Below are 19,244 nucleotides of genomic sequence, written 5' to 3'. Positions count from 1 at the left end.
AAGGTGCAGAATTTTTTTTCTCGTCTAGCCCTTTTCAGCTTCAACAAACTTTTATTAGTTATCCATTTTCATGGTTGTATACATTTTAAGTACAGAAAAGGGTTGTTAGCCATACCTAGTCTAGCAAGTTAAACTGCATAAAACAAGCCAGAATTTTGCACAGGGCTCAGCTTGTAGAAGTATGTCCAATCTTGGCTTTAGAATTGAATCAAGGTGCTAAACTAAATCATCTGTTTATTTTTTTTTCTTGCTCTAAAATAAGTTGTCCAGAATTTCAGTTATTAGTCTAGATTTTTCCAAGCTCTCTGCAGTGAGCTTCCATTTTAAAATTTAGAGATCCCAGCTGAACACAACATTCCTGTAATTATTGATTCATGAAATGCACAATATTGAAAATATCTCAGTTCTTCTCTCTTTGGCCATGATTAAGAGGTTAACCATTAGTACCAGCTAAAGCTCACATTCAGTAGATGTTCACAGAGATATACCTGTCTCTCTCTGAGTACATTGCCTTTTCCCAAACCAAAAAAAGGGGTTTTCCTGCACTTTTTTCAAGTTTACTGTTGTGTGTGGTGCCCAGGTACTTCAGATGTCATTGTCAGAATGGAAATATGGCAGCTCTGATACATCAACAGTCCTTTTCAGTTACTTGAGCCGCTAGTTCTCCTCAGCTCTAGTACAACCAAAAGTCAGAGTTTGGTCAGTAAAGATGTTCCTGTCATGTACATGAGTTTTTTGCATTCTGTGCTGAGCTGCTTGTCTGTATTGATTGCTTTTGAAGGACATTTCACTTTCAGTTTGAATTAAGAAGAACAGAAATTATTATGTACATTTTGAAACACAATAGGTTCTCCATCTCATCTGTCACTGCTATTGTAGCTGTAGTTTGCTTAAGCTGTGTGGCTTGGGTCCAAAGATCCAAAGTGCATCCTGTTGTGCCAAATGTGTGTCCTTTCCTCACTGTGGGAATGAATCATGAACCTGGGGAGCAGTCGATACCTGTGAGGTGGTTTTCCAAGTGGTGGCTTTCTGGAACGACTGATCTAGAAGATTGTTTACAGGCATTTGCAATGAGTAACAGTGCAAACACCTGTGGGTCCATCCTGCTCACGAAGGGCAGTCCTTGGGTCTACAGCCTTAGATCTTGCCTCAACAGAAGGATGACCCGCCCCTGGCTGTTCAGACAGGCTGGAGAGCCACAACCTTTGTGGTTGCTAATGCAGCCACAAATGTGAAAGGAGATACTGCAATGGTTTCCTTTTGAGAATTAACTGAAGCAGTATTTCCTTCACACAGGGAGCCAAGGCTGTTTGCAGGACTTTCTGCTTTGTCTAAAGGCAAATGAGGAACCCAGTATAGTATCCCATGTTGGCCTAACTTCAGTAGGCGTCTCTGATAAGTGCCTTTCTCTTAAGCTTGTTTGTCTAAAACAGCTTCTATTCCTTTCAGTTTGAAAGACAGTTCCTTCCTAAACAGTCCTTGGATCTTTGATCTGCTGTGTTTGTGAGGCTTTTCCTGACTTAGTATTGTCTTTTTAGTAAGCAATTCCCCAGAGGTTGTTGAACAGTATCATAACTGAGTCATTCTTTCCTTCCCTGCCTGTTTTTCTCCCTAGTTTCATATTAAACAGTAACCAATATATTAGTATAATAAATATCTTAATACAATATTAATAAATTATTAAGAGTAGTTCCAAATTTGTCATGATGACTCATGGGAGTGAATTGTTTTTTACAACAAGCACAGATTCCAAGTTTTTTTGGGCTGATACTTTAGCTGATGCACATACTATTAACTATTTAAACATCCATAGCCTAGCCTCCTTTTAAAGTAAAAATCCTTAGAAAAAAAATAGGAAGGATTTATTACTACCAAAGATCAATATAGTTCTTTCCTTTTGACTTCCTATTTTCCTCCTAACCTCCCTTTCTTCCGATCAGACTCCTTTAGAAGCTGTAGTTAAGAGTTTTAAGAAGTAATCACAATACAATTTGGGTCAGCTTGACAGATGTGATAACGTAGATAACCACGAAAGAGGGTTTCAGATGAGACTTTTGAAGATTGAAACTTAAGTGAGCTAGTGACAAATCAAAGTAGGAAAAGAAACTCATGATTCTACTCCCAGTTGGTAAATTCCTGAGCAGTTAGACTATCATTACTGGTAGCCAAGATTGCTCCCTTAGTGATGATTTTTGATGTGATGTGTAATTTTCTCCTGAGATAGCAACAATAGAAATACTACACATTAGCTTTTCTTAGCATTGTAGGTTTTAATAAATTTTGGAATTACAAAAGATCTTGAGTAAGTTTTCAAAACACAACGTAATGGCTGTAGGTTTAAGGAATTTTGTAAGTCAATAAATACAGAGCAATGGAACAAATCTCCTGCTTGAGAATTTATGCTTGAGAGGCAATGCTGGAAATCTCAGTTAGCTTGATCTCCTCTTAGTGGGGGGGCAATAAGCAAAGTTTTGTCTGGATGAGGGAAGAGGGAAATGAATCCTGTGTTTAAACCTCCCCTGCAGTTGGTCTGAAAATTTGGAAACTCTCATTCTTGTAGTGATTTTTCAGTGATGTACTGGCCTCATTAAAGTCAGTGGGAGTTTTGCCATGGTTTTTAATGAGGTCAGAAAAAGAAGAGTACATTTCAACTGCCTCTTTTTTTTAAGTTGGAAAGGGGTTTTATATTTTTCTTTTACAGTGATGTATTCTGGAAACAAATCCACCTGTAATTAAATAGCATTTTCCATAGCAGTTGCAAGATGAGATGGAATAAACATCTCGTGTAGCTTCAGAAGAACAACATTCACTGTCAGCATTTTTTTAAACTTTTGTTTTTATATTTATTTTTTACTTGTTGGTGTACATAGTATTTGGGCACATGTAGGATAGTTTAATTTAAATTTTGCATCTTAAAGCTCTGCCTTTGGTAGGAAAAGGCTGAAGTAAACAGAGCAATTCAAATGAAAGGCAAGGAAATAGGGATTTGATTAGGATACTTCAGTGAGTTTTGACTATTTTGCAAAATATTTTAGTTTTCAATTCCATATCTTATATTGTACCAGCAGGAACAAGACATGATGCATTGTAAGTCTACATTCCTTCCATTACCAGTGAAATTCATCTGTCTATGAACAGATTTTGACATGTTTTCAACCACCTGTCACAATAATGCACTCATTAGTATGCCTGTGCAGGTTTATAACAGTTAAATATTTATGAGATATGCAAATATTTTCTCTCTTTCTTTAATTCACAAGTGATGACTAATCAAAGCTTTGCTCTATGTTCTTCAAGTAAAAAACTCTGCTGTGGAATGTTGTTTTAGTAGGCAGTAATTCGATGAAAATATGAAGGTGGTTGGAGGGGGAGGGAATCCTTTGCTATTCTCTGCTATTTGTCTGAATCTGTGCAACCACTTCAGCTTTAAAGCACCTTCTCCTGTTTTGTTATTTGACCCTGAATATTTTTGATGATGTTGAAATGTGTTGTATTTAAGAAAACAAAACAAAGACACACTGAAGTATCCAAGTGTCCTTCCCTCTTCCTGGTCCAGGTGCTTCCTGTGGTGAGTATGCACTGCTTACCAGAAACCAGTGCCAGCTGAGCTCCTTGCGTTCTGCAGGGAAAGCCTACACCAAACCTTTTGGGACAACTGGTCCTTCCTTAAGTATTAAACCTTGTACCTGTTCTCTTGTGATAGGGTAATGTGATGAATATACCTTTTCTTACATTTGCAAGTCACCCCTAGGTGTGTGTGGATAGAAATGCAGAGGTGTACCTTTAGCGAGGTGAGTTGGTGTTCATGGTTCTATCTCCTGAGAAATGCTGCTTGTTGTCTAGTCCACTGCTTTGAAGACTGCATGGAAGTTGGCAGAATCCTGCCATCTCCTCCTGAACGGCAGCTCCTGGAAGAATGGTGAGAGGACCAAATGGGAGGAGAAGTTTATTTACCCACATTTATCACTCACCCAGAAAATGAGTAATCTCTAATGCTCATACCACATTGTCTTAAGTGTAGTCCCTCCTGTGTCTATGGTTTGATGGTTGGTTCACTCTGCCAGGCAGGGTAAGCTCACAGTTGACCAGCTTGCTTGTCCAGCAACACTCATGGATGAAAGCTGCTCGTGTGGACCTGGGTGAGGGTCAGCTTGAGGTAATTGAGTCTTAGTGTGTGAGCCTCTTTCTGTTTGTTTTAAACAAGCAGTCTGCAAACATCAACACAAATAGGAGCCCCTTACACTCTCACAGTTCAAAGCATTTTCAGAGAGTTTATAACTGCTAATGAACAGTTTTAGAGAAAGCAGATCCCAGGCTTCCAAGATTTGCACATTTTGCAATATGAGGTGCTCGAGCTTGTGTATTGTAAACAAGGTTTAGAAATTCCTCTATGTAGTGGTGCTTTGGACCTCACCAAGCTTTAGAAGAAAATGTCTAACTGTGCCTGGATTTATTTTATAAACCGGGACGGCTTCAGCAGTCTGTGTGGCCTTCCATTCAGCTGTTTGCTTAAGTCAAGCCAAAAGCCACTTATCTAAAGATGATTTATTCTCACTCTTGAGCTGAGAGAACTAGGCTGGAAAGGGTGAAAGCTGAATCATAGGTTTTAGTCTGAGCCTCTGTCTTAAGTCAAATCATAAGGGGAGCATGAAGGACTGACCATGACATTGTTCTGGAAGGTACTTGTGGTTCTCTTCTACATTGCTTGTCGGACACCTTTTTAAAATAAACAGCCATGGTATGTGATTGACTTAGATTTGAACTTTGCAGCTGTTCCTTCCTATCTGCCTGGTATGCCAAAGCAAAGTCCTGCAGCTCAACATCTCTAAAATCAAAACCTTAATTCAAATATTGTAATTTGGATCAGCTTTCTGGTTTTGGCAGTGTAAGCAAAATGGAGACAAGTGTGTTTCTTTATCTAGTTCAGAAAAATAGATGTTGTTTATATACTTTGTATGTAGGAACATTGTGTAGTAAAAGGCAACAGCTGAACAGTCCTCACTAGAGATGTGAAAGTACAACTAGAGGCAGTGTATCTGGCTGTCAAAATTGCATCTGAAGAGAAAGTAAGTTTTAAAGATGTTTTAAGATGGTTGGTTTTGTTAGATTAAAACAACCAAAAGATTTTTGCATTTGAGAACTTCAGTTGTATTCTCTCTGGATGCTGTGATGATCTGATGTTCTCGCTAACATCTTTTCACTGTGTTAGACTTCACTTCATGCAGAGTCTTACCATGAGCATGGTTGCAGTAGCCAAGTAAATGAGGCTGAAGGTTATAGGTTTGACCCATCCAAGAGCTGTGCTGTCCAGGCAAGGGATGGTGGGTTATATGGTGGGGCAGGATGGCTCTGCCAAGACCGTTGTGCTGCCATGGTGTGCAGCTCATGTGGGCATTTGCTGTGCAGGGCTGTTTCTCTCCTGGGACCCTTGCTTCCTGGCATGGATGGCCTCCTTTCTCTCCTGTGCAATTGAATGCAACAGTAAAAATAAGGGGGGGCCCAAATGGCTAAGAGGTGGGGCTACTTTTTGTAGTCCGCTTCTTCAGCAAGAGTTAATACCAAAAGGGTTAAAGAACCATTGTATATATCAAATTTGGGTTGTCAAAGCAAATATTTTGACAGTCGGTCAGAAATGGATATTGAGGGGCCTGCTGTGAAGAACATACAGTTCTGTTATGGAAAAAACTTGTTAAGGGATGGGAAACTGAGTGGAAGAATAAACAGCCAGTTTTTACCCTTGCAAGGGCCTAGCTTGAGTTTCTGTTGAGCAAAAATGAAAAAAAAAAGGGGGTGAGCAGAGTGCTGGAGTGAGGTTTCATGAAGCACAGATGTTCAGCGCAGCCTGTTGCTGGAAAGGCTTCCAGGAATGACACAAACATGTTGTTGGAGCCATGGGGTGGTTGGTTAGGTTCATCGGGAAAGCCAAGGTGGGGGAAGGAGGTTGTTGGAAGGAAAAGGTTAACTGCATAAATGTGACTGAACTGTAACTTTTCTCCAGTACTCTATCTGCAATCTTTCCTTACTAGATCTCAGAAACAAGTGCCTCTGCCCATCCTCTGGGTTCACCATCCTGCTTTATAAGTTTTTGTCTGTCTGCTAACAAAAAGGAGTTATAGGTGAATGGTTATCTCATTTCAGGGCATCACTAGTGAAAGAATAAACTTATGCAGCAGTTCTCGCATGAGTAAGAGTACATTGCTCTGCATATGTTTGCACCAGAATAAAATACTCATTGCTTGGGAAAAGCCCAATTGTGAAGGTTTTAATGAAAACCAAAATATATTCAGTTCTGTACTGAACTATAGTTCTCAATGACATCTACTAACTAACTTTTAGATCCTGCAAAGTTTCCCTGTGTTGCACAACAGGGAAGTATATGCTCCAATGAATTCCTAAGATTTAACATGACCCTTAGATTTAATATGCATCACCTTTAGACAGGCTGTTTTGCTTATGCAGTGACTTTTCTGGAGATACTGTGTTTTAAAATGTTGATGCAACTTATTCCTGCACTTATGTTTCAATTGGAAAAGAACCCTATGGTTTGGTCTTTTCTTTTAGTATAAGATCTCATGAGTGACATGCTTTTATGACTGCCAGTGTTCATCTGGAATTTCCACCTACCTATGTAAATATGAACTTTGTTCTCATCTGTGTTCAATAAACAGTATTTATCATTCAGCAGGTACAGAGTAGGCAGTAACAGCTATGACGGATGTTGAGCTCTCATATCCCTTGCACCTCAGTTAAAATCCTGGAATTACAAAGATGAGGAATGGATGTAGTTCTTGCGGAGAAAACCAGATTTTAGAGCTTTTTGGAGAATCTCTTAAAAAAATAAAGACATTTTCAATTAAATTCTCTTTAATCATGCAGATGATATCAGAAGTATGTAGATTTGTAGTGGACATTTTGTACATTCCAGTCATTATTTAAAGTGGAAATACTGAGCAAATTAACTTTTTTTTTGGCACTTTCCCTCCAAAAAACAGAAAATTAGCTGAACCGTTATCTCAGTATGTCTAAAAGCACAATTAAATATGTTTTGCCTTTTTTTGAGGCAATGCCATAAAACTGAACTGAGGGAGACAAATTCCCCTTTACAGCCCTTTATAGCAAGGGAACCTGCAGATCTAGATGATTCATTACTACTAGTACAGGAGGGAGTAGAAATTGCTGGATGAAATTCTGAATGTGTGAAGTTGTGGGTGTGTGTTTCATTTTGCATTCAGTGGGACTAGTATTCAGCCGCTGGACTCAAAACTCCTAAGAAATTAAATACCAACCTCATGACAAAGCTAAAAAAATATTGGGGATGTCTGTTTTCCTGGCATCTGCTGACCACTTAGCATTTGGCAGCAGGGCAGCAGTGAGGTCCGGATCTGCTTCTTGACTCTCTTGCCTCCAGTTCAATGTTGGTATTTTGGGTTTTATGAGGAAAACTTGGAAGCCTTATGTTCTCACCATGGAAGGGGTAACATGAGGGCATTTCCTGCTCCCACCCTTGCTTTCGGGTGACTCTGTTTCAATTCAAGCACAGAGGCATGTGCAATGACCCTTTTGTTATTTTGAGGCTGATATTTGGAGAGGAGTTGGAAATATAATGGTCTCTGCCTCTTATACTAAGATGAGTGTAACTCTGGGAATGTCATCAGCTACTGTTGAAAGGCAGCAGTAAGGCTTGGGGAAAGCCCTGGGGAACATTTTGCTGCAGTCACAGCATACAGAGAACTGTGGAAGAGCGGAATTGAGAAGAGTTAGGAAGCCCAAGGCTCACTGGCAACCCCTCTCTGTGGGGCTCTTGGACACTTGGCAGTGACTGGGGCACTTTTCCACAGATTCTTGTTTACAATGGTGTAAACCAAAGGCTGCCTGCGTTGGCATCAGTTCAAGATGAGGTGTGTGAGAAACCTGGATACAGAACCCAAGAAGCACTGCTCCTGCAAAATCTAGGCTTCAAAGGGGTCACCACATCACAGGGTGGACTGTCCTCAGCTGTAATCCTGTTCACCTGCTCTTGAGGCGGGGTTGGCTCAGCTGTCGTCAGCAGAAACCCAGAAGGTTGGAACAAGGTTCCTTTATTGCCCTTTGCACCCAGGTGCTAATGGCATATGGAGCTGTGTCCAGCTTCCATCCCGGAGGCATGCCATGCCACCTCCCCAAACTGAAGGCAGGAGCTGCACATCTGTGAAACTGCTTAAACGTGTCCTAACATTTTGCTGGATGACTGCCAGCACCCTTGGTAATTTCGACGAGAAGATGATGATGGGGGTGTGGTGGTAGGAATGGGTGGGACCGCTGAGTGTTACTGAGACCTTTGCTTGCAAAGTGCTTGACAAACACCCGCAGTGGGGTAGGGCACAGCAGATACTGTAAGTATCAGTATCGGCAGTGGTGGGGGGGAGATTAATTACTCCCCTGGGACAAACCAGGGAGGCTTCCAGCAAGCTGTTTGATGTGCCCTTGTTAGAGCTTTCATATGTTGATGTGGATTTGTGCTGGATCTTGGCTCTTTGTGGAGGTGGAAATGACTTTTCTCTCACTGCAGATGTGTTTTCTCTTTTTTCTTGTAGGTGTGTGATGTCAAACAGTGCGCAGTCCTTGCAGCCTCCCCCACCAGCCTACAGTGTCATATGCCAGTATGAATATTAAGAAAGAAAACTGTATTTCAGAGCTCAGCATCCCAGAAGGAAAAAAGGAGGAACTAAACAGAAAGAACAAATGACTGCACTGCTTGCAAAACTTGAGGCTGTTCATTTTTTCTTCTGAGAAGCTTCATCTTGGCCTTTGTGAGAGAGTTGAAAGAGTAGCCAGAGCAGACATAGTAGTTTTCTTAGGGTCCTTTTTTCCTTTTTTAATTTAATTTTTCCCCCCAGTGCCTGGATTTTAAGACTGCTGCACTGATCACAAGCACTGGACATCAATATGTGTCATGTCATTGTAACGTGTCGGTCAATGCTATGGACTCTCCTGAGTATCGTGGTGGCTTTTGCGGAGCTCATTGCCTTCATGAGCGCAGACTGGCTGATTGGGAAAGCAAAGCCTTCAAGCTCCGAGGATGTGGACAACAGAACAGGGGGATCGCAGGAGCCTTACCATCCAACTCTGGGCATCTACGGGCGCTGCACCAGAATCTCCCACATGCAGTTTTCTAGACGAGACACGCTTTGTGGTCCTTACGCTGAAAACTTCAATGAGATTGCCAGTGGGTTCTGGCAGGCGACCGCTATTTTCCTAGCCATGGGAATCATGATTCTCTGTACCGTGGCATTTGTGTCTGTCTTTACTATGTGTGTGCAGAGTATTATGAAGAAAAGCATTTTTAATGTCTGTGGGCTGCTACAAGGGATTGCAGGTATGTGCACTTTGAGAACAACTAACATTTTTAATTTTGGGGCTATTCAGATGGAGAAATACAGCAATTCTCTCCTGTCTGCAGACAGACTGCATTAGGCAGACACAAAGCAATTCTATATGCTGATGTTTATTCAAACACAACTGAAATTTATAGCTATACAGCATGTAATACATCGACACTGGCAGCAGAATTGCAGCCTGATGTGTGCCAAAATGAAATGACCAATGTTGCTTTTGTTTGCTGTTCATTTTTTCCCCCTCTGATATCTTTCAGTTACAAAAACTTCTCTCTTTTGTTACCAGCAGAGAACAAAGTTAATACTCACGTAAAGGCAGTCTGTCTCCCTCTCGCTACTTTAGTAATTTTTCCATGGACAGAAGGCAGTTCCCTCAGTGTCTCAGAGGCTTCATGGCTGTGGTGAGAGTAAATACTACCCTAGGACTAAGAACTGCCAGTAGTTGCACACCCAGTTCCTGCAGCATTTCATGCTGAGCAGCCTCCTTCAAAGCTGACAAGTGATAACCTTGTGATAAACCCTTCCTTTAGCCAGCTTGTTGTTCAGTTGTAGTTACACAGTCCACTGAGCTTATCTTTTCACTGTCAGAGGATCAGCTGTGCTTTGCCTGAAAAGATGATTTTGTTCTAGAGATTTGGTGTTTCTGCTTAAACCCCTAGATTTTACAAAGATTAAATGACTGTTAGCAAACCAACCCTGGACAAGCGCTAGTTAGAGAAGTATTCAGCTTTCTGTAGTTGCCAGCAAGCATGGGGAGAACCTGTCTCATACACAGGGTTTTATAGTTTGTGCTCTGTGTGTGTGTGGTCATCTGCAGGAGGAGAGTGGTGGTCTGCCCTACCTCAGGGAGCCCTCAGAGACTGTAAAGAAGGAGGGAATGAGCAGGGACACTTCCTCTTTCTCTTTTGGTGGTGCTCTCAAGCAGATGTTTTCAACTCACAAAATTATTTCATTACAACAAAAATTAGGAGTTTTAACTTGTTTGCTTTAAATATGAATCCAGCTTTCCCTCTTCTCACCTCCACTGAGGTGACCAAACATGTCTGTGATGACTGTACCTAGACAGGAGGTGTAATGATAGGTATTCAGAGCTTTATGAAGCTGGTTGGCTTCATTTGCTTGGTTGAGACCTAAATTAATCTTATTCTAAACACACATGGAGAAGTAGGTGAAAACTGAATTTACTGACTGCTGCAGCCCTCCAGAGCCAGTGTTACAGGCCACGAACTGGCTGATGCTGGCATCTGAAGCCCTAGCGTGGCAGCTCTTACCATTGTCTGCTTCATGTGAATTCGGTATAAAAGTGTAACACTTACTTCATGTCACCCACAGTGTGAGGTTTGTGCTTCAGAGCAGGATTAGGTCCCTAAATTGGCTAAAGATGCTTCTGTTCACATGATGGCATACAAGTAGCATATTGTTTGTCCTTTAGATAAACATGACGAGTTTTCTGTAATCACTCCTGGTTTACAGAATTTACCAGAACCAGTATGACAAGGAAACAGCTTGGCAGTGCAGATTAAGCCAAAGGAAGTTGTTAGCTCCTTGCTTTCCTACACTATACTTCAGAAATAATCCATGAAACCATTTTTTCAGGATATACAATTATTGGTTCTTTTCTGTTGGAGGGGTATTTGTATGGAAGAGATTGCTTAGCAGCATAAGCAGATCTTTGGCATGTCTGACTTGGCTCTGTTGAAAAGACAGCTCTACTTACAACTCTGATACCATCTCAAAACACCTAGTCTATCGTATCGGACGAGCAGGAAGTAGATTCTTGTATCTTAGTGTTCTGTAGACCATGTATTTGTGAGAAAATACATGGAAAGACAGTTTTATGTTTTATTATCTATCCAGCTGCACCTGTAATGGGACTTGAGGCCGAAAGGATTGAACAATACAGTTGACAAAGCATTTCTTACGTGTTAAGGGATAGATCAGTCCTTCTTGAGCTGTACTGATAGAAGCACTTCTCTTCTTATAATTCGGATAAATGACACAGCATGAAACTGGGTAATAGAAAGGTCACATTACTGAAACTGTTGCTATGAGAAGTACGCCTGCCAACATTTGCAGCCAGGCGTTTTGTGGCTCACAACTCATTTTGTAACGATTAGTTTTCTTGGGTCCACTGCTACTTTTGTGCCAGTAGCATTACAGCATCTGCTTACTTAGTTGCAATTATTTTCTTTATGACTTATAATGGTTGTTAATTTCAGGTTTCTCAGTTCCTGAGTTTTGAAAAATGTTTAAGCAAGTTGATCAAGAGGGACAGTTGTCAGCATGTTTAAACCATACAGGGATTATGATAGCTAAACTAATGCCCTGACCAGAAAACAAGATACAACCTTGCCTTAATCATTTTAAGCATAACATCATTCTTTCAAATGTGAACAATTATGTTTTTAATAAGCATAGGAGAAGAATTCACAAAAGAATTTTGTTAATCAGTTTATGTCAGTCCAATATTTGCAAGTATGTCAAACATCTCCTCTTCAAAGATGAGATGCACTCATCTACAGATTCTGTAGACTCTACATCTGTAGAGTCATCTACAGGAACTCAGGATCTTGCAGATTTAATCTCATTTAAAATCTCTGTATCTTTGCAGTGGAGATTTAATATAATTAGAAACATACAAGAAGTTAATTTATTCCTGAAATTCATCATGAAAAAACAATAACAGACACCGGATGTATCTTTCCAGTGTAGCAAGATTGGTTGTGACCTGGATGATGCCTACAGTGAAATTACAGAACAGAAAGCAACATCTCTTCTGTTATGGCCCTTGGACAAACATGCAAACCCTTATTTAGACCAACAGGAAGAAGCCATACACATATCTGGTCCATTGGGACTTTTTTTTTTGTGGCAGAAAATGAGAAATACAAAGCTGTAAAGGAAGAAAATATGGCTCTTGTTTAAACTCCTGTAATTCCTTTGTTGTAGAGCAAGATTTTCTACCACTTACTTTCAGATTGCAGTACCTTTCATTCTGCAGCTGGAGAAACAGTAATCAGTAGCTCTGGTTTTGGAGACATTTAAGGATTGTTTCATCTGGAAAAGCATCTTTTTTCTGTATTAAAGAGTGCAGAGAATGGAGCCATGTAATTGAATAGATAATTACTACTCAGCAGCAAGAAGTCCACACAGACTTTCATTTGTATGTCTTTTTGGGGAAAGTATTCTATTTTTACAGTCCATGAATCACTTGAAATGCAGAGCTAGAAGAGGCAGGATGTTATTACCTGACAAGAATCAATTCAAAGTGAATTTTCACAGTAATCATGTAGTTATAGGAAATAAATAATTAATTATCTCCTATTGACATACCTTGGTATGCATATAGTGTAGTTGCATATGTGTTTAGAAGTCTTATTTGGGCTGGTGTACTTTAGTACTAAGTAATATAATCTAAACATAACCTAGCCTCAGAGGAGGGTGGGGTGAGCTTAGGACAGAGCCTAAGCAAGGTTCAGCTTCCATCTTGGATAGTTTATGAAGTTCATAATCAACAATTTTCTTGGCTTCTTTTTTTAACCTGTGTTGTGGCCGGGTGGACAGGACCCTTCCCCACAGCCAGCAGCTGCAGGACTTGCAGGTGAGCCCAACCTGCCAGCAGCACCCTGACTACATGCCTGGGTGGAAGGTAAATTAGCTGCACAAATATTGTGTCAGCCACAGGACTTGAGCAGGCCCCTGTGTTTGATTGTGGGAAGCTCGACACCCTATGCCTAAAAAGGCCTTGGGGAGAGTGGTGGGGAAAGGTTGCTGACATGTCAGGAAGGCAAATGGGTTTGGGAGTTCAGCTTCTTTTACTCCTGCTTTGCCATGCTGGAGCACATTTACCAAAAGGCGATAAAATAGCTCCTCTTTAAAGTCTTTCCAGGGTGCTGAGGGCTTCATCTGGGAGGCCTCTCACAGGTCAGCCCCTTCTCGTCTCTTCCTCTGCTCACAGTCGACTGTCTCCTAGCTCAAACTTGACTAAACTGGTTTCGGGGGAAATAAAAGCCTGTAAAAATTGGATTGCATCAGTCAGAAAACCAGCTGTTTCCCAGCTGCACACTGAGAGGTGTCTCTGGTTTACTCAGGTGAATGCATGGATGCATTTTGCTGTCTTGTGGCTTAGGTGGCTGTGCCACTGCCAGTTACGTCTTTACCAGGTAGACATCCAGTCAGCCAAAGCTGTTTTCAAGGCTGCTGCAGGCAGACTGGGAGAAGTCTGTCTGCTTGGGCCTAGATGCTGCAGCTTTGTGCCTCCCTCTGTCACCTCAGCAATTTCTCTTCCAGTATTGCTGGGGGATGACTCAGCTTTTTTCTTTCCAGGATCTGAGAGGCTTGCTTTTTCCCCTTAGACATGTCCTGCTCCAAGCAGTGAAGTCTCTTCCACAGTACTTTCTCTTCTCAGGTGTCTCCCAAGCTTTCATCCCAAGGTTCATTCTTCTGACCTTTCCATTATTTCCCTGTATTACTGTTCATGTCTTCTCCTGTTCCCTTCTGTGGCATCTTGGGGGGTTCCTCCATCAGAAACTGCAGCAGCACCTTGGCAATAATTCAGTGCCAGGAGTGCAGCTTTACTCTCAAATGCAAGGAAACTTCTCCACAATTTTCTAAAATGAAGAGGTGAAATTCAGTTCAAAGCCAGCTGTGTGTAACAATCTATCTTTCCTGCTGAAAGAGTTTGTTTCACATCTCTTGCACTGAGAAATAGTTCAGCCTGTTATACTTACAGGGCATCATTTTCATTTTGGGAGGCTGGATTATTAGGAAGATGGCCTGAGCAGAGTGGGATGGGAAACATCTGAAGGGAATGAGGATGTAGAGCTGCTTCTGAAGGTGGATGAAGTAGGATCCAGCTGCACAGGGTGGGCTCAAAGTGTGTGCAGCCATGGAACTGCACAATCCTGGCTGCTGGAACATAAGGAGGCTATTGGGAATTGCAGAGCAGGAAGCAGGAGGTCAGCCAGACCTTTCATCAGAGAGCGTAGAAAAAGCAGAAGACACAAGCTGTGGTGGAAGCGACATGAGGCTGCTATAACTCTTTGAGGATCAGATCATAACATGAAAGGTTGTGATAGTTGCAGCATAGTTTAGGATATTTGGTTGTAGGTTGCATCATGCTGTAAAAAGGCATTATATTGTCTGAGAAAGGGGCAAATTGGCGAGCAAGGAAAAAAACACCTTGTGAGCTCATGTTGCCTGCAGGCTACGGAAGCTGTTGAGCAGACAGAGAGCCCAAGCAGTAGTAGAGCAGAGCAAGAATGGTTTTGCCCTCGAAGGCAAGGAAGCTTCTTGTTTGTCTTTCTAAAATGCAGAGCATGCATTTTTCAAAAAGCGTATTTCCTCTTTGGATTCAGCTCAGAGTTTTTCTTTTCTGATGCCAGAATTCGGAATTCTTGGGGTGGGAAGAAAGAAAAAAGGGAGGGGAGAGGGATTTCTAATGGAAATCGTGATAGTCTGAACTGCTTTTGCTGTCTGCGGTATAGTGCTTCCTGTAACCTATATGGCCAAATGCCAGCATGACGTCTAATACGCACTTGGCTGCTGAAAGTTCAAGCAAAGGGGACTGCTGCATTGGAATATACCAGGGAAGGAAAATTGAATTCAAGTGCTAAATTGCCATTGAGCCTGAGTGAGAGCATTAGTAACTTCAAAGAAATAAAATTAAGACTGCAGTATTTTTTTTAGATTTGTTGGTCAACTCATTTCCTGCACTATCAAGGTGAGCACTTGGGAACCAGTAGACACACAGCAGATTAAAATGAATAGAAAAATAAACAAAAATTTCATGTTTCAGTGATCAAGTTTGGCAACTGATTCTCTTGGCAAGCATAAATCTCTTCCATCCAACAGCTCTTAGGGGGGACTTGCACACTACCCACTGAGAAACATTTTACTGTGGCACATGTGCACACTGAGGTTCCTTACCTCTACCAGCATAGGTGAGATGCTGTGCATTTCTTTACATCCCTGCCCTGGTGATGTGGGAAAGAGTGCTGGTGACGGAGAGAGGCCAGGGGGATGGCAGGAGGGTGGCAGGGCTGCTGTTTCTGTCGGATTTTTGCTTCCAGGCGTCAGAGCCAAGACAGATGCTGTTGTTTGTATATAGGATGCAAACACTAGGAAAATATTCAAACTCAGCAAATGCTGTGTTTTTTACTGAAACACAAGACAAAAGATGAAAGGAGCTCTTCTAAGACAGGGGGCTAACTTTCGCTTAGCTCTTGTCTTTGGTGGTCCTAGTGTGGTAGTGAGGAAATCTGTGGCTTTGAGTTTTGCTTCCTTCCCCAGTACAGATACCCTGCACTCTGCTATTGTACAGCTAATGAAGCCACATGAAATTCTCCCCTTCCTGCATCTCCCTTTGCCTCTTTCTTCTGGCTGAGCCTTAGTTTCTCTGCAGCAACTCAGTACCACCCCTGCATCCCTGAGGTTTTGTTTGTACTGCGAGATTGGTATTGAGGAAATGTAATGCTGTGAAAAGGATGACTCTGCATCCCTTTTACCTCTGCTTGAGTTGAGGCAGGTTGTTGCTTTGTCCTCCCTTACAGAGCTGTGGTAATTTTTCATTCCATTTCTGCTAATTCAGCACAAGCAGTAGTTGGTTTGAAGGACGTGACACTCACTGGTTTAACAGCAGTGGAAAAGGTTATGGTGAATGGTGTGAAATGTATTGGGTCTTCTCCTCTGTTTCTTTCATGGACAGAGTAATTGACTTGGCCTAATATTTCCTTCCCTGACTCAGGAACCTCCCGAATTTACCATCCACAACTGAATTTCTCATTTAGCAGCTTAGAGGGAGCCTTTTATTTGGTCAACATAGATTAAAAATACTCAATGTTTATTGGCTTTTAAGGTAAAATGTGAGAGGTGGCTGTGCCTGAGCAATGGCCCTATGAGTGGACAGTGTTTGTTTACCTCTATATTGCTGAAAACTTGAAAGCATTAGGCTATTCCCCTATAGGGTGCTTTGTTTTGACTTAACTGCTAGGTTGACATCCATCACACAGGAGCCGCCCTATGTTTTTCTGTTAAAGCAACCTGTATCAAGCTGATAAACAGACTTATTTTTTTGGCTTTCTCGGTAAAACACAGTGGTTGAATGTTCCACCAGTAGTTCCCTGCACTGTACTCCTATCACTGTTTCCAGAGCCCAACACCAGTAATGTCATCAGTCATTTGCATATGTTTGCATAAGTTTGGTTATGTATGAGCATCTTTGATTTGCATAATACTTGGGAAAAGAAACGTGAGAGTAGGGATCTTACCCTCTTCCTCATCTTGGTGAAGGCCGTGGTTAGGGAACTGCTTTTTCTTCTGGTAACTGAACACCCTTATATCATCCTAAGACAATTTTAGAGGGGAGAAAAAACTCTGTGCAGGTTTTGAGCCATCACCTAGTTATAGTTTTAAACTGTTGATTCTCCTGCCTTAGCTTAGGGTATCCCAGATACACTGAAGTCTGTATATGGGAGAGTCATCTGCAGTGACTCCAGGTATGAAGGTATGGACCTTGCCTGCTGGCAGCTCGCATCCTCAACACCCATGCTTCTAACTGAGGCCAAATCATCTCTGCTTGTATGAATCTGCACTGATTGTGGTGTCCAGGTAGGCTTTTAAGGCATTAATCTTCTTAAGGTTATGAATTTTTCCTTTGTTGGATCTGCAGCATTTCCAAGCAGGCCAGAGGCCATCTCCAAGGCACTAGAGCGTGCAGAGTCTCCCCTCTTTTGGGGCAAAGACTTACTTACCTCTGGTCAGCTGCTTGCATTTGATGGATCTGGCAGCCATCCAGGGGGATAGAGAGCAACTGCAGAGGCAGGTCTGTGCCCTGTGCTGTGGGTACTGTCACAATGCTCCATTCAGCATCTCAGCAATACCCTGGTGCTTTTCCTATAGCCAATGTGGAGTGGTGGGACCACCATGTCGGATGGCCTGAGCCCACCTCGTGAGCTCTCATCTGATCAAAATGGTATTACTGAATCATTTTACAGGGCTGAAGGTGTCTGTTGTGCAGCTGCTGAGTTGGAGGCCATCACTTTGCTTGTCGGTCAGTGGGTAAAGCGATCAGAAGTGCACAAATAGTGACCTGGTAGTATCCCTGCAGAGTTTGTCAGGGAAAGTTTGTGTATGTGAAAGCCTCCTTGACTTAAGCTAGAGCAGTACATTTGTAGATATATTTAACACCTGAAATTGTTCAGGTAGCATACTGACATATGGAAATATGAGTAATAAAGGCAGGGCGCCTGGCTGATGCAGTGTCCCCAGGCTGTGTCTTAATCTTCTGTGGTTGCTCAGAAGATGAAGACAATCAGGATCACTGTCACTGGGGTTGAGGCCCACCTGCACTGCACTGCAAGGTTAGTCCCTCCCTGCCTTTACCCTTTTTCTCTTCCTCCCTTAAAATGTTGTTGCTCAGTTGTGCTGCTCCGTGGGAGCCTGTTGCAGTGCCACCTCATTGATCACAGCTGCTTAATTTCCTGTTTCTTCAGCACTATTTAAAAGCTTTTCTTACTATTTTGCTGGGAAATGAGTAGATAGTTTGAGGCTTTGCAATGGAAATTGGCTTTGTTAGTATATACTCTTGTTTAATATGGCAGAACAGCAGCTGCACAGGAGACTGTCAAAATTAAATAGCATGCCTTCACTTAGTAAATAAGCATCTGCCTAACTCCTGCCTCAAGGCTTGCTTCCAGGATTGGAATGAAAAAGCTTTTACTCAGATCTGCCCCCAGCACATAATGTGGTGTACAAATGCCCACAACAATAGACTGGTCTGTTGGTTTTTCACAATGTTGACTTGGCAGCACTACTGCAGTATATAAAAACCAGGAGCAATTGCTTGATGCAGGTGCAGGCCCTTAAAAGGGGAAAAGTTCTTGGTGCACAAATACAAAAAAAAAAAAGGAAAAGCACTACTGAACTGTCTTCAAAAACATTGTTGCACAGTGATGCAGTCTATTGATATTGATATTTAGTGTGCTGTAATGCTTTGCTTTAGTGTTTGAGGAGACATCGTTTTAGTATAGAAGGCCTGATGTTTAATAGGCTGTTGTAATCAGGAAATAAACTAATAATGACATTAAAATCTAAATCTCATAAAGGCTTCTTTTTGAAAACGAGTAATTACGGCCTGATAATAAAAGGTTATGTGACCAAATTACCTTCAATGAAATGTGGGAAAATGTTCTCTGCTGACAGACTTACACCAAAGGGGTAGAGATGAGGTCTCTGGATAAAAAAAGGTAATTTGAATAGTTTGTGTTGTCATTCCTAGGCATCTGACAACATTTTGTGGCATTCTTTCAGACCTCTTCCCAAGAAGAAAGGTAACTGAGAACTGGCAACAAATAACAAAAAAGAAAATGTAATTATGAAAAATTATCATACTGATTTCAAAAAGTGGGATAGAGATAATTAAGAAGTAGGAACAAAAGTATGTGTACAGCAGAAGCTGCACTCTCGGGAGTGCAACTGTGCTTAGAGAAGGGGTTAAATCTAGAACAGAGCAAGCCCGAGCTCTGTGAGCCTGTAGAGGAGCACACTGGAAAACAGCTTGTAATGTTTTCAAAGTGAATTTGTTTCTCTCAGTAGGGTGAACAAACAGCAAAAATTCCGCAGGTAGATTAGCTGTGAATTAAATATCATTTACTGTACAGCAGCATGAAGAACTGAAAGGATTCCTTGCAGAAAACTTTTCTTCAGACACAGCACTCAATTTGTGTTCTGTTCCATCTCTTGAACATTGGCTTCTGTTCAAAGCTTCTCTTCAAAGACAGAGGGACAATAGCAAAATCTGATTTATTAGAAAAAGAAATGTCTATCATTAACATTTACTGTCCTCCCACCAGATATGTCTCAAGGCAAATT

General features: G+C 41.6%; 1 protein-coding gene across 1 annotated transcript in view; it reads left to right on the top strand.

The window, feature by feature from the left end:
* The window catches only part of LHFPL2 (LHFPL tetraspan subfamily member 2), a 62,173-nt gene that overhangs the window by 36,985 nt on the left and 5,944 nt on the right, over positions 1-19,244 (top strand). The window contains exon 2 of the mRNA XM_027709981.2: positions 8,574-9,355. Within this exon, the coding sequence (XP_027565782.1) occupies positions 8,926-9,355 (430 nt within the window). The 5' untranslated portion in view covers positions 8,574-8,925. The remainder of the gene's footprint in view (positions 1-8,573; positions 9,356-19,244) is intronic.

Source organism: Pipra filicauda, unplaced genomic scaffold, assembly GCF_003945595.2.
Source record: "Pipra filicauda isolate LSUMZ 115617 unplaced genomic scaffold, ASM394559v2 scaffold43_size3849885_pilon, whole genome shotgun sequence".
Classification (NCBI taxonomy): Eukaryota; Metazoa; Chordata; class Aves; order Passeriformes; family Pipridae; genus Pipra; species Pipra filicauda.
This window is presented reverse-complemented; position numbering and strand designations above follow the sequence as displayed.